This window comes from Zalophus californianus, chromosome 13, assembly GCF_009762305.2.
Source record: "Zalophus californianus isolate mZalCal1 chromosome 13, mZalCal1.pri.v2, whole genome shotgun sequence".
NCBI lineage: Eukaryota > Metazoa > Chordata > Mammalia > Carnivora > Otariidae > Zalophus > Zalophus californianus.
In genome coordinates, this window is record NC_045607.1 from 31,607,426 (window position 1) to 31,623,191 (window position 15,766).

Genomic DNA, 15,766 nt, shown 5'->3' on the forward strand with positions numbered 1-15,766 from the left:
CTGTGAGCAAAAGAGAAGTAAAGTGAAATTCTGTTTTTAAGAGGTGTTCAGTCCAGTAGTTTGCATACAGATAATGTAACATTAAAGACATACCCCATGCTACATGAGGGGCACTATGAAAATGTTCTGGGAATTCAGAGGAGAGACTTCATTTCTACCTTTGGCAGAAATGGGATAGGAATCAGGGATGACTTTCTAGAAGAGGCATTTGGGTCCTGTAACAAAAGGGCAAAAAAAGCAGTAGAAGTACTCATGGAAATAGGGAAATAAGAGGAGGGGCCTGTGCATTAATGAGTGTTGAAGGCACTGGTTGGACTTTGAAATGGAGATATCGAACAGGAAGTTGGGAATCCAGACTTGGATTGCGGACTGGAACTGGGCTTGGAGATAGAGAAGGAACCAGTTAGTAATGATGGAAATTATTGGAATAGTTAAGTTGCCAGGCGAGAGCAGAGGAGTCCAAAGACAGAACCGTGGGAGTAGAAGCAATGAATGTGTTGGGGAAAGAAAAAAATGTGAGCTGAAGAGATAAAAAGTGAGTAGGAAGAAATTCTAAGTCAGCTTGCTAAAAGATCAGTGTGTTGCCAGGGCCGTGGGGGAAGACAGACGGAGAGCAACTGCTCACAAGTGAGTGTGGGCTTTCTTCTTGGAGTGATGCAGACATTCTGGAATTGGGTAGTGTCGATGTTTGAAAACCTTGTGAATATAATAAAACCCACCACATTGTACACTTTAAAGTGATGAATTTTGGGACGCCTGGGTGGATCGGTTAAGTGTCTGCCTTCGGCTCAGGTCATGATCCCAAGGTCCTGGGATCAAGCCCCACATCGGGCTCCCTGCTCAGTGGGGAGTCTGCTTCTCCCTCTCCCTCTGTCTGCCACTCCCTCTGCTTGTGCTCTCTCTCTCCCTCTCTCTCTCTCTGACAAATAAATAAATAAAATCTTTTAAAAAAATAAAATGAATTTTATGGTTTGTGAATTATATCTCAATCGAAAAAGGTAAATGTGACAAGAAGCTTAATAATTTATTCCGTATGCATAATGGGCTTCAACACTGAGATGGAAACCATAAGCAAGCTCATGTCCTAGAAGATAGGTTCCAGTTTCACTTTTTTTAGCATAAAGGATGTTTGTGTTTTCTGCTGCTGCAATTCCTAAATTACAGAGAGACACGCAAGAGGACAGTTGATGGAAATAATTTTATTATAATAATTTTATTATGAAGCCCTTTCTGGGCTTTTTCTTATGAGTCAGAACTTAGCATTTGTCAGAGAGAATAAATGATGAAAATCTGCTGTCTACTCATCACATTTCTCTTGATTATCCCCCAAGAACAATAATACACCTTTTTAAGGCATTCAGTAATTTTTGAGGGGCTTCTGTGTCTATACCTTGTGTAGACATACACACATACATAGTGGCAGGTGCTTGTTAATAATGTCGGATACATTGTGTATTGGTTAAAAATTGGCTGTCTTGTGGGGTTTTTGTCTTTTGGTCTGAATCAAACACTTTTTAGTTTTGGGTGGTTCTCATGTTAAGTGAAGTGGTTTTGCAGTAAACTTTAGAAAAAACATGTTTCCCAGTCAGTTAGATTTATTTGGTGCTGGTACACTCACTCAGTTTTTCAGTGTTATTTGTGAAGACTGAAAATAGAAATCATGTTTACCCTATCCTAAAATCAACAACATTTTGATAAAGAACCAGCATAGTTCCTCCTTTGGTCAACTCATTTTTTAAATGTCATGGTTTCATCTAAAAGGAGCTGATAGATCAGCCCAGTAGTTATTTTAAGGCAGATCAGTTCCAGCAGTGGAGCAGGATGTGTGGGTCCTCTGAGTGCCTGGGTACTTGAGGGAGAGGGCATGGGTTCCGTCTTCCACTGAGGCTAATGTTTGTTTACACCACTGGGCCTTCTTTTCCTGGCATGTTGCAACTGTTATGCATGTTACATGGGTTGGGTTCAAGTTGTTCCTACCTAGCACAATGGCAAGGCCTGATAATTCTTACTGAATACTTCTGTATAACAGGAATTGACAGAAGAAGGACTGCCTTTTCTCATACTCTTCCACATGAAAGAAGATACGGAAAGTTTAGAAATATTCCAGAATGAAGTAGCCCGACAATTAATAAGTGAAAAAGGTAGATTAAGGTGTTTATTTTCAGCCTTTCTTTAGTCCCTCTGCTCCCCCCATTACATTCATATCAATGTAAACATATTTGGTTTAAAAATTTAGTAAGGAATGTGAACTCTACTCAACCCCTGAGTTTACATGGCAACATGGGGGTGGGAAGCATTAGTAGAGATATTATAAGTAGTGGCTTTAAAAAAAAAAAAACCGGGGAAACACGTGACTATATTAGCTCCCTAAAATCAAATTGCATGAAAAGTGGGGTCATGGGTGGACAACGTTAGTTTTAGGTACTTTCTTCCAGCACCTTGATACTTGTCTGGTCCCTTTCTAATGGATAGTCCCAGAGAGATCACCGAGAGAACTTACACAGTCTAACATTTATTTCTAAATAAAAGAAAGTTGAGTAGTTCTCTGTGGAGCTCTCCAAACCATCAGAAAGGAGTTTGAGTTTTCACCTACTTTTTTTCTGTAGTGAGAGAAGAAAGTCAAACAAAATAAAGTGAGGGCATTGTATAGAGCCATGTTCTTATTAGTCATGTACTAAGTGTTTTGGGGTTGAATTATATTAAATGTCAACCAGGAGGGACTGGAAGGGCATCCTTCTTGAACACAGCTCATCTGTCAGTTTCATGAACTGGCTCACAACCGAGACCTGGATAGGTAATTGCCCATTTAAGGAAAATAAAAAAAAAAAATCACCAGAGCATCTGAATTCAGTTTGAGTTCATATAATTTCTCAGGAAATTATGCTCTGCCCTAAGCACTAAAATTCTACCTCTTTTAAATGTTGTAATATTTAGGTTGTAGTTTTTGTGATCTATATTATTCTAAAGCATGTTGATTAATTAATTAATGTCACTTTTCGTGAACTTACAATCTTATGAGACTACAGTCAAGAAAATTCTAATCTACCTCTCCAAATTCTATTTCCTGTAAAGGTACAATAAACTTTTTACATGCTGACTGTGACAAATTTAGACATCCTCTTCTGCACATACAGAAAACTCCAGCAGATTGCCCTGTCATAGCTATTGACAGCTTTAGGCACATGTATGTGTTTGGAGACTTCAGGGATGTATTGTAAGTATTCTTTATTTTTTTCTTCTTCTTCTTAAATTACTGATATGTGTCTGAAAAATGAACTTAAAACCGTTGTTTGAATGTTTTAAATAATCCTGTTTGAACCAGTAATACTTTATTTGGATGGATAAGGTTTTAGTTTTCACTCTAGAGTGTGGTGTAATTGTGAGAATTATGATACATTCTTATAGAAATGCCAGCATTAGGTGATCCTGATGCTTGGGAATAAATGTCTGAAAGAAAATTTGGTCCTTCCAGAAATTAGTTCTGAATTGAGTTTGGTGTTTGTCAGCATGTCAAGGAAAGCAGATTATAGTCCCAGGCCAGGTAAAAGGCGATTGGTGGTGTCGCCGCTCCCTGCGGCAGTTACGGCCCCGAATGCGGCTGCGGCTACGCGCTCCTGAGGCTGTAGAGCTCTGAACCTTGCCAAGAACGGGTAAGCTTTCTGACCCCATTCTCAGTGATCCATTCTTAGCTCTTTATACGATTAATAAATATGTAACCCGTGTCTCTACAACACATTTTTATCAGCTTTCCAAGATGTTAAATACAGTGGTAAAAAATGGAGCTGTTTCTTCATGTATGAAACTTTTAAGCAACAGGTATTAATTCAAATGAGACTTCTTTTAAATTTAAGTACCTGTTTTATGTCTACAGATTAAATTGCACAGTTAGAGGATAATTTGAAATCCTAATTGCAGAATGAATTACCTCACTCACTACTCAGTATTTTATTATAGAGATGTAGTTGTTTGATAGAAGATTCTCAGTCTTACTGCATAGCAGGCCTAGATTTGAGTTCTGCCTTGGGCAAGTCACTGAACTTCTCTGTTCTTGTTTCTTTATACTTAAAATATGGTTGTTGGTACAATTTACCTGATGGGATTGTTAGGAAAATTAATGAGAGATGACAGTTGTGTTATGAACCATAAAGTACTAACAAATATTTGTTCTTTTTACTTTACCTACACTCAAAAGAATACCATTTAGCCTGTTAGCTCATTAAATATTTTTGCAGGTCTTTTGTAAATTCTTATTGTAAAATACGTATAACATAAAATTTACCATTTTAATCATTTTAAAGAGTAAAATTTGGTGGTATTAATTACGTTCACAGTGTTATACAACCGTCACTAGTACTAGTTCCAGAACTTTTTCATCCTCTTAAACAGAAATCCCATACCCATTAAGCAGTCACATCCCATTCTGCCTCCCCTCTGCTCACGGCAACCACTAACCCATTTTCTGTTTCTGTGGATTCGTCTATAATGGATATTTCATATAAGTGGAATCATACAATTTGTGATCCTTTGTGTCTGACTTCTTTAATTTAGCATAACTTTTTCAGAGTTCATCAATAGTTTAGCAAATATTGGCACTTCATTCCTTTTTATTACCAAATAATACTTTATTATGTAGCTATACCATATTTCTTCTATTTGTCAGTTGGTGAATTTTTTTAATTGTTATTTTTTAAATTTAAATTCAATTAATTAATATATAGCATGAGTTTCAGAGGTAGAGGTCAGTGATTCATCAGTCTTCTGTAACACCCAGTGCTCATTACATCATGTGCCCTCCTTAATGCCCATCACCCAATGACTCCATCCCCTCACCCCTCTCCCCTCCAGCAACCCTCAGTTTGTTTCCTATGATTAAGAGTCTCTTATGGTTTGTCTCCCTCTCTGATTTCGTCTTGTTTTATTTTTCCCTCCCTTCCCCTAGGATCCTCTGTTTTGTTTCTTACATTCCACATATCAGTGAGATCCAGGTCTTCTGTATGACAGTCACTATATAATATAAACCAAGTCATATAAACCAGTGATTTAAAGTTTACTAAGACTGGGTCCTTGCCCTCAACGAACTCACAACCAAGTAGAGAAAGGAAACAAGTAGGGCAACAGGCAGTTGTGTTTTACGATGTGAGAAGGGCTCTGGCAGAGCTCAACAGGGAGGTACCTGATCCAGGCTCTGGAGATGTGGATGCCTAAGGTGGGTCCTAAAGTTCTGTACCGCTTTATCATGGATGGAGAAGGAGACACGGCTTGGAGAAGGGGGATGTCGGCAGAAACAAGTACGAAACTATGGCTGAATATGCGTGGACGGGAGGGGGAATGCTGCGGAGTGAGAAGTGAGCAGCAGCTAGCTCATGAAAGCCCTGTGATGTGTTAGGGAAGTTGGGCATTACCCTGAAAACGCTGAAGAGTCAATAAAAGGTTTGAATCGGGAGGTAATGAATCATGGAACACTACATCAAAAACTAATGATGTACTGTATGGTGACTAACATAATAAAAAAATTTTTAAAATAAAAAATCACTCAGGCTGTAGACTGGAAAATAGATGAGAGGGAGTCAAAAAAGAATCCAAACAAGAATCTTGTTCAGTAATCCAAACAAGAGTTGATGGTAGACAACAAGTTGATGAATCTTGAATGAACAGATTACCTAATAAATTCTGGCAGTAGAACTAAAGCTAGAGAGAAGCAGGAATCTTGAGATATTTTGTAGGTGGAATAGGAGGCCTTGGTATCTTAATAAAATAATAGAGAGCTCTGAGTGATGGCCAGGAATCTGACTCGCACAGCTAAGTGGGTTAGCCATTCACTGAGCTGGAGAACTCAGTAGAGGAACAGCCTTGTGGTAGAGGAAATGAGTTTTCTTTCTTGGCTTATTGAATTTGGGGTGCCAGGGGCCACGAAGGAGGAGTTTCCAGTAGGGAGTTTACATGGCTCCAGGATTCAACAGGGAGATCAGGGCAGGGTCTTGAACACATAAGGATATAGCTGAAGTTATTGAAACAGTTGAGATGACTTAGGCCAGGGCTGAAAATGGAACCCTGATGAATGCCAACATTTAAGGGGAGGACAGAGAAGGAACATGTGTAAAAGACTCAGGAGGAGGAGGAATCAAAGAAATGAAAAACCAGAAGAGAGTAATATGGTAATTGAGGGAGGAGCACTTTTAGCAGGAAGGAATGCTTAAGCAGAAGGGTGAAAGATCTGTTAGATTTGCGCCACCCCCCTCCCCCCGCCCCGCAAAGGCTATATTGCAGTGAATCAAAGAGTGCTGTTTGGTGAGAAAATGAAGATTTGACAATGAAAATTGTTGCAAGAAGCTAGCCTCTAAAGGGAAAGAAAAATAGGGGCATAGCTCCAGAGAGACATAGGATGAGGGGGGTTTTGGCTTTTCTTTTTTCTTTTTCTTTCTTTCTTTCCTTTTCTTCCTTTTCTTCCCTCCTTCCTTCCCTCCTTCTCTTCCCCCTTCCTCCCCCCCTTCCCTCCTCCCTCCCTCCCTCCCCCTCCCCCCCCCCCCCGCCAGGGTACAAGAAACTAACCATGATTAAATACTTGTGGGAAAGAATCAATGGATTGAAGAGTTATGGAAAAGATAGGAAAAAGAGGGGCTAATTGATCAAGCAGAGCCCCAAGGAGCACAGAGGGAATGAGAAGCAAAGGAAAGAACCTTCTTCCTTGCCCATGAGAAAGGGAGGAAAGGAAGGGTGCATTCCTTTGCAGGTGCTTGGGGAGTCCGGTGTTAGTCATAGCAGCAGAAGACCGCAGATGTTCCTGTCCAGGTCTTGTTTTTAACTGTGGCTAGGGAAGCAAGATCATTTACTGAGAGTGACGAGGTAAGGGGGTATTGAGAGGCAGGACTGTGCTGGATTTTACCAGGAAGAGTAGTTGTACCCAGAAATCCACCTGAAAGGTGCAGATCTCCCTAGCATCCCGGTGGAACTCCCACAGTCTCCTTAGCAAGCACGTGCGCATGGACTGTTGGGCTGGATGGAAATGTCTTACCTGGTTGGGTGTCGTCTTCCTGTCATTGCTTAGGCTTGCTTCCTGAAGCTGTACAAGCTCGAGTTGAAAGAATGAGCTTTTTAAGAGAGGGTAGTTCTAGTGTCTGGGCTTGCTGTAAGTGCTTCCAGGCAGAGAGACTGTGGTTGGCATTAAAAGTCCTACCTTATGCATCGGTTATTTATATGAAGCTGTTAGCAGCACATTTCCCTACCTCTCACAGTGGATAAATCTCTGGTTCTTTACCTCTTTGCTTTCACTGCAGACTTACAGTCCCAATTACAAAGTCTCATATTAGTGGAAGTCAGCAGGATACTGACTTGACTATCGGTCAGCATCCAGATTATGCCCAACTTTGGCTTCTGTTCCTAGGAACACATCAAGGGTCATCTGTGAGGATTTCCATCTGGGCTGTCTTAAATTTTCTTCTCTAGTTTTGAAGTCAGATTTAAGTGCTACTTTGGCACTTCCAATCCTGTCTTGATGTCTGTTGGTCAGAGAACCCAACTAACACAAGTAGGTGTATTCTTTATCATATGACCCAGCCGCCCTATTCTCCAGGTATAGTTTACTGGACCAAGAGGTGGGCACCTGCCTAAGAAAAACTAAACTATCAGCTGGCAGCATTCTACTTCTGCCCTGCTGTAAAAAGAAACTGTGCCATTAAGATTCTCCAAAGAAATCTGGAAATGGGAAATAGTCCTCTTCTATCCTGCAAGTGTTTAGTCCTGTGAGTAGGGAGGGAGATAAGAGAATTGACTATACTTGAAGCTCTTTGAAACAAATTACTTCTTCAATTTCTCCCTTAGGTGCCTGATTTTCCCTCCTAGGCACTGTTCACTCTAATATTTTTTTAATTGTAAGGAGGCACATGCTGTGTGAGCTACAAACTGAGCCTATGTGAATAGATGTTGGTGTTAAAAATCAAATAAAATATGTAGCAAAGTGAATCTGACACATTTATTGGCTTGCATAATTGTTATTGTGCTGCATGGTAATTAAGGCTTAAATGATAAGCAGTTTCCATAAATTACTGTAATTACTATTACTTTTATTAACTCAGCATTTCTGGGGTCAATTGGAGGAAGTGTGGTTGTGGTAAGGAGCAAGAAAGCAGATTTATGGTATGCAGTCTCCTCCCACGCCAGAGTTGGCATGGGGTTGGGGGCGGGGGGCATGCTACCAGTGTTCTATTGACCTCTCCCTTATTTCGGAGAAACTGAGCCTTAGGGAGGTAACAACCAGCAAGGCCACACAACTAACTAGCGGGAGGCCTGGGATTCATGTCCGAGCATATTGAACCCAAAGTCCCAAGCTCCTAACACATCACATCAAAGCAGTTACATTTTTAGTACATACAAAAAGCAGTGTAAGGGTGAATGTCAAAGATGTTTGAAGAGAGAGTACTTGTACCTGAAACTAAATCACAGATCTGTGAATCTTTGTGTTTTTTTTTCCTATAGATTGACCAGATTGATTTTTTGCCAAATGTGAAGGAATAGATTTTACATGTAGAGGAAAAGAATGGGGGATAATTTAGGAACCTAGGAGCACCTAAGGGCAGGTCTAGTAAATGGTCTACAGTCCCAGGAGGAGAAAGTAGATGGTGGGGTATGGCAGAAGGCTGTTGAACGACTTTCAGGAGAATCTCACCTTCCAAAAAATTGTGACCAGCAAATACCGGACCGTGTGTACCTTTGCTAAAGTGTCCATACATACTGCTGCTGGAGCCCCAGAGACGGGAAAGGGCAGAACAGCCTTCAGATCACGCCTGGGAAAATGGAGCAGGCTACTGTAATGCCGAGTCCCCCAGTTCTGGGATCGAGGTCATTTGTCCCAGATCACTGAATCACCGAAAATTATCATAATTCCTTAAACTACTTGGTCTGGGAGACTTGGCTGCAGCTGATTGGCTGCATTTTGGCAGGGTGAGGGGTGGCTGCAGTGGGGAGATGAGAGGGGCAGGGCAAAACTGAAACTGGAGGGTAGCTGTCTCACTAATTCAGCAGTTTGGTCATCTGCTATGACAAATTAGCCTGCCTCCTTGAACTTGGAGGGAGCAAACCAGGAATTGGGCGTAATGATAAAGAACTTGGGAGAGATAGGTAGAAGATTTTTAAACTAGGTCTCTTTTAACTCTGAGAATTTCATTTTGTTCTTCATGATCTAGGGGGTCCTCTCCCCGCCACCCGAGGCTTTAAGTGGAAAAAATAGGTACTGAGAAAGCTTCTTAAAAAAGGCAAATTTTATTTCTTTAGCTTTTTTATCTTTTTCTATACCAGCTGCTTTGTGACCGCATTAGATATTCAATAAACGTTTTGAGCAGTTTGCTCTTAGTTTGATCTGCTTATTGTATGTTTAAGAGTTTGACTACTTGGGATAAATATCTGCACATCTGGAATATATCCTAGTATTTATCAACTGGCCATTCGCCCTTTTCCCTTCCCTTCCTTTCCTGTTCACCTTCCGGAGTTGTGATTTTTCTGAATGTGCTCCTCCTGTCAGCCACTGGGCAGTACATACAGTGGGCTGAGTCCCTAAACACCATTTTTACTCTCATGTAATGTACTCACCGTACAACTGACATTATCTTCTTAGAAGTACTTTATACTTTACAAGTGATTACACTACAGTTTACCTTATTTGATCCTGCCAGCAAAATAAACATGAAACTCTGACAGAGGCAGGCACTGTACCAGCTTCACGTTATACTTTGTATATGTTCTGTTTCTGTAAGAAGCATATAAAACAGGTATTATTTCCACTTTGAAGAACTTAAGCTCTTAGTAGTGACTTTACTAAAGCCAAGTCACCCAAGAGGCAAAAGAGCTAGCAGTTAGGTGCTCAGACTCTAGACCCAGACTGCTTAGATTCTGATCCCTGTTACCTACTAGTTCTATCGTTCTGCGTGATTTCTTAACCACCTCTGTGCCTCAGTTTCCTCATCTATAAAATGGGAATGCTAACAATATCTACTTCATTGAGCTGTTGTGGGCCTTAAATGACTGTGTATATCTAATAGCTCTTAGAACGGTGGCTGATAACATGGTCAGTACTATGATAAGGCTATATTGCCTGTTACAGGAAATAATCAGATTCAAATCTAAGTCTTTAGACTATAAAAACAGTACAATTAAGTTGTTTTAATTGTACAAATCAGAAAGCTGATGCTGAAAGAGGTTAAGTAACTTAAATGGCAAAATACTGTTTTCTTACTACTACAATCCATTAAATGAGTTTGTACTACATTATTGTATAAGTTGAGTTAAAAAGTAGAGTGAGCAATACTAGGAAATCGTATCCAGCTATATAAAAAAGAACAATGTGCAACCAAGTGGGCTTTATCCCAAGTGTGCAAGGCTAGTCCAACATTCAGAAACCAGTCAGTGTAATTCAGCATATTAATGAATAACAAAAAAACTGATCACATTAACACATGCCGAAGCATTTGACAAAATTAAACATCCATTCATGACAAAAATGCTTAATAAACTAGTAGTATATGGAAACTTCCTCAGTCTGATAAAGGACATTTATAAAGAACCTGCAGCTAATATCATATTTAATAGTGAAAGACTGAATACTTTCCCCTTAAGATCAGGAATTAGGCAAAGATGTTTACTGTTTTTGTGTATGTGTGCATTAACCTTATCATTTGTTCCTTTATTTCTGAGTATAAACAATTTATGTTCTTTGTGGATAATTCTGAAAGTTAACAAAATGCCAAAGAATAAATTAAAAATCACTCATAAATCCACAAACCAGAGATCTAGACACATGAGTGTGTTATAAATGTAATCAGGGCTATGCTATTTTATGAATTGTCTTTTTAATTTATCCACACATTATAAACATCTTCCCATAATTGAAATTTTTTCTTTTACTTTTAATGGCTAGTTTGCCTTTGTATGGGTTTCATGATTTAACCCGTTGTTTGAATCCAGGTTTTCCTGTGAACAAATTAACACACTGCTACTGATGGGACTTTACCAGACTCATCCTCCTTATCATTCTTGTCATTTTTGGTGCTGTTTAGCACCCTCTCCTTGAGTTCTAGGACACACCATCATGGTTTTCCTTTTATTGGCTCTTTCAGTGTTTATTTATTTTTTTTCAAGATTTTATTTGACAGAGAGAGATACAGCAAGAGGAGGAACACAAGCAGGGGGAGTGGGAGAGGGAGAAGCAGGCTTCCCGCAGAACAGGGAGCCCAACGTAGGGCTCCATCCCAGGACCCTGGGACCATGACCTGAGCCGAAGGCAGACGCTTAACGACTGAGCTACCCAGGCGTCCTGGCTCTTTCATTGTTTTTTACTGATTGTGCTTCTTGTCTTTGACGCCTTGTGGTAATAATCATAGAGCTGTGCTGTCCAATATGGTAGCTACCAGCCCTGTATGAATCCTGAAGTTTAATTAAAATGATGTAGGATTTAAAAGTCAGTGTCCCAGGTGCTCTAAGTGTTCAGTGGCCTCATGTGGGTAGTGGCTACTGTATTTGACAGCACAGGTATACAACATTTTCTGTCTTCACTTAAAGTTCTGTTGGATATTTCTGTTGCTGTTGGAGGGCATGCAGTTGTAAGGAAACTCACTCCAAGGAACTCAAAAGTGAGGGGTTTGTGCTGGAAACTACAGGAACCTGACCAGGAGCTGAGTTGGCAGGAGGCACAGACAGCCCGCACTGCTGGAAAGTGCTGGGGCAGCTACTCCCTTCCCTTCCTCTGGGGCCCAAAAGCTCTTCTCTGGGCTCACTTCCCATCTGCTCCATCCTTCTCTCCGGATACCAGCTTCTTCCTCTGCCCTGCCATAACTTCTGCATGGATGGGGTTCTGATTTACCATGACAGGATGTAGCCGGAACTTGGTAGGACTTTCACCTCTAATCATCTGTGGGTTTTATATCTCTTAGCTCACATTCTGTAGACTTCTGGCTCCAGCCACATAGATTGGTTCCTTCTCTACCCCAGGTTGTCTTCCCCCTTCTTTTTTCAGCTTTATTGAGTTGACAAAACTGCTTATATTTAAGGTGTATAACATGATATTTTGATATATGTATACACTGAAATAATTACCACAGTCAAGCAAATTAACGTATCCATTACCTCACTTTTTGTGGTGAGAACAATTAAAATCTACTTACTCTCTTAGCAAATTTCAGGTATATAATACAGTATTAATAACTATAGTCACCACGCTGTACATTAGATTTCTAGGACGTACTCTTCCTGTAGCTGGTATTCTAACTGTACCCTTTGACCAACATTTTCCCATTCCCTCCCGCTCCCTCCCGCTCCAGTCCCTCGGAAGTTCTGCTCTTTTAGATTCCACCTATATGAGATCATGCAGTGTTTGTCTCTGTGTGTCTGGCTTAGTATAACGTCCTCCAGGTTCATCCACGTTGTTGTAAATGACAGGATTTCCTTCTTTATTAAGACTGAACAATATTCCCATGCGTGTACACCGTGTTTTCCTTATCTATTCATCGATAGATGGATACTTGGGTTGTTTCTCTATCTTGGCTATTAAGAGTAATGCTGCAGTGAACACGGGAGTGAAGGTAACTCTTCAAGACAATGCTTTGATCTCCTTTGGGTATATTTCCAAAAGTGGGATTGTTGGGTCATATGGTAGTTCTATTTTTAATTTTTTGAGTAACCTCCCTACCTCTGTAGTGGGTGTACCAGTTTACGTTCCTACGAACAGCATACAAGGGTTCCCTCTTATCCATATCCTGGCCAACACTTACCTTTTGTCTTTTTGATAAAAGCCATTCTAACAGGTGTGAGGTGATAGCTCATTCAGGTTTTGATTTCCATTTCTCTGATGATTAGTGATATTGAGCACAACAGTACCATGTACCTGTTGGCTGTATGTTTTCTTTTGAGAAATGTCTTTTTTTTTTTTTTAAATGTCTTTTCAGGTCCTTTGCCCATTTTAAAATCAGGTTGTTTTCTTGCTCTTGAGTTGCTTTAGTTCCTTTTATTTTTTGGATATTAATCCCTTATCTGATAGATGGTTTGCAAATAGTTTCTCCCAGTTTGTAGGTTGCCTCTTCACTCTGTTGTTCTCTTTACCATGCAGCTTTTTAGTTTAATGCAATGACATGTGTTGGTCTTTGATTTTGTTGCCTGTGCTTTTGGGGTCATTTCCAAAAAAATTATTGCCCAGACCAGTATCAAGAAGCTTTTCCCCTGTGTTTTCTTATAGTGTTACAATATGTCGATTCTCTCTCTAGGGGCACGTGGGTGGCTCAATCAAGTGGGTGACTCTTGGTTTTGGCTCAGGTCATGATCTCAGGGTCATGGGATTAGCCTTGCATCAGGCTCTGCGGTCAGGAGGGAGTCTGCTTATCCCTCTCCCTCCCCCTGCTCCTCTCCCTGCTCTCTCAAATAAATATTTAAAAAAAAATTGTCTTTCCCTCTGCCTCCACCCCCGCTCATGCTCTCTCAATAAAATAAAATACCATACTTTCCACCTTGTTTATTCTTGGCACCTTTGTCAAAGATCAGTTGACTGTTAATGTGTGGGTTTATTTCTGGGCTGTCTGTTATGATCCATTGGTTGATGTCTTTTTATACCAGTACTATGCTGTTTTGATTACTATAACTTTGTGGTATATTTTGAAATCACACAGTGTGATGCCTTCATCTTTTTTCTTCTTGAGACTGCTCTTGCTTTGGCTATAGTTAGGGTCTTTTGTGGTTCCATATGAATTTCAGAATTTTTTCTATTTATGAAAAATGCCATTGGAATTTTGATAGGGATTGCACTGAATTTATAGATTGTTTTAAGTAGTATGGACATTTTAACAATATTCTTCCAATCCATGAACTCAGGATCTGTCTTTCCATTTATTTGTGTCTTCTTCCATTAGTATTTTACAGTTTTCAATATACAACTCTTTCACCTCCTTGGCTAAATTTATTCCTAGATATTTTATTATTTTTGATAAAGATGTTTACTCTGGGAGACAAACTGAGGGTTGCTGGAGGGGAGGTGGGGGGGAATGGGGTAACTGGGTGATGGGCATTAAGGAGGGCACAGGATGTGATGAGCAATGGATGTTACATGCAACTAATGCATCACTGAACTCTACCTCTGAAGCTAATAATACACTATATGTTAATTAATTGAATTTAAAAAGAAAAAAAAGATGTCCACTCTCACCAGTTATATTTAGTATGATTCTGGAAGTCCTAGTAAGTACCGTAGGACAAAAAACAAACAAATAGATAAACAAGTGCTCTGACTACAAAGAAACTCTTTGTAGATAACATGATTGTGTATGTAGTAGAAGTTCCCAGTAAATTTACAAGAAAGCTCCTAGAACTAATGAGTTCAGCAGGATACAAGGTCACTTTTTTTTTTAGTGTTTTTTTTTTTAAGATTTATTTATTTATTTATTTGAGAGAGGGAGAGAGTGCACAAGCAGGGGGAGCGACAGGTAGAGGGAGAGGGAGAAGCAGGCTTCCCGCCAAGAAGGGTGCCCGATGCGGGTCTCGATCCCAGGACCCTGGGATCATGACCTGAGCCGAAGGCAGTTGCCCAACCGAGCCACCCAGGCGCCCCACAAGGTCACCTTTTTAAAAATCACTTTTATTTCTATTAACAATGAACATTTGGAAACCCAAAAATGTTTAAACTATCATTCATAATAGGCTCCAAAAGAAAGAAAAAAGAACTACGTATACCCCTAGCAATGATGATTACAAAACGCCAATGAAAGAAATCAAAGATGACCAAAATTAATGGGAGAAACATACTGTGTTCCTGGGTTGGAAGATTCAGCACTGTTTGGATGTCAGTGCTCCTCGAGTTTATCTATAGATTTAATGCAATTTCAAACAAAATCTAAGTGGATTTTTTTGTAGCTATAGCTGATTCTAAAATTTATATGGAAAGGTAAAACTAGAATAATTGAAACTAAACAACTGAAAAAGAAACAAGGATTCATAATACCTGGTTTTAAGACCTACTATACAGCTGAAATATTTACAACAGCATAGTATTTGTGAAAAAAATAGGTATGTATTGCTGTGGAACAGAACAGAGAGTCTAGAAATAGGTATACAAATAATGAGTTTTTTTTAAAGATACAAAGACAATTCAATGGAAGGGGATAATCTCTTCAATAAATGGTGCTGTAGCACCTAAACATCTCCATAAAAGAAACTCCTATAAAAAAATAACTCAGAATTGTAGACTTAAATGTAAAAGGTAAAACCGTAAAACTCGTAGGAGGAAATGTAGAAACTCTTTCTGACCTGAGCTCTTAGTACACCCAAAGCACTGTCCATAGAAGAAAAAATTGGTAATTGGCTCTCAACAAATTAGAAACTTTTGTTCCATAAAAGATACTGTTAGAATCCAAAGAAGATATACAAATGGCAAGTAAGTACATGAAGAGGTGCTCAACATCATTAGATATTAGAGAAATGCAAAAATGCAAATTAAAACAATGAGGGGTGCCTGGGTGGCTCAGTTGTTAAGTGACTGCCTTCGGCTCAGGTCATGATCCCAGGATCTGGGGATCCAGCCCCACATTGGGCTCCCTGCTCAGCGGGAAGCCTGCTTCTCCCTCTCCCACTCCCCCTGTGTTCCCTCTCTCGCTGTGTCTCTGTCAAATAAATAAATAAAATCTTAAACAAAAACCACAGTGAGATCTCATTATACATTTTTTAGAATGGCTAAATTTAAGGACTTATTATATCCCAGGTGAGAATATGGAACAGCTGAACCCTTATACGTTGCTGGTGG

At 39.8% G+C, this 15,766-nt stretch overlaps 1 protein-coding gene across 1 annotated transcript in view; it reads left to right on the plus strand.

Moving 5' to 3' along the window:
* Positions 1-15,766, plus strand: part of ERP44 (endoplasmic reticulum protein 44) — a 92,605-nt gene that overhangs the window by 71,057 nt on the left and 5,782 nt on the right. Inside the window, exons 9-10 of the mRNA XM_027615341.1 lie at positions 2,030-2,141; positions 3,073-3,214. Coding sequence (XP_027471142.1) covers positions 2,030-2,141; positions 3,073-3,214 — 254 coding nt within the window. The remainder of the gene's footprint in view (positions 1-2,029; positions 2,142-3,072; positions 3,215-15,766) is intronic.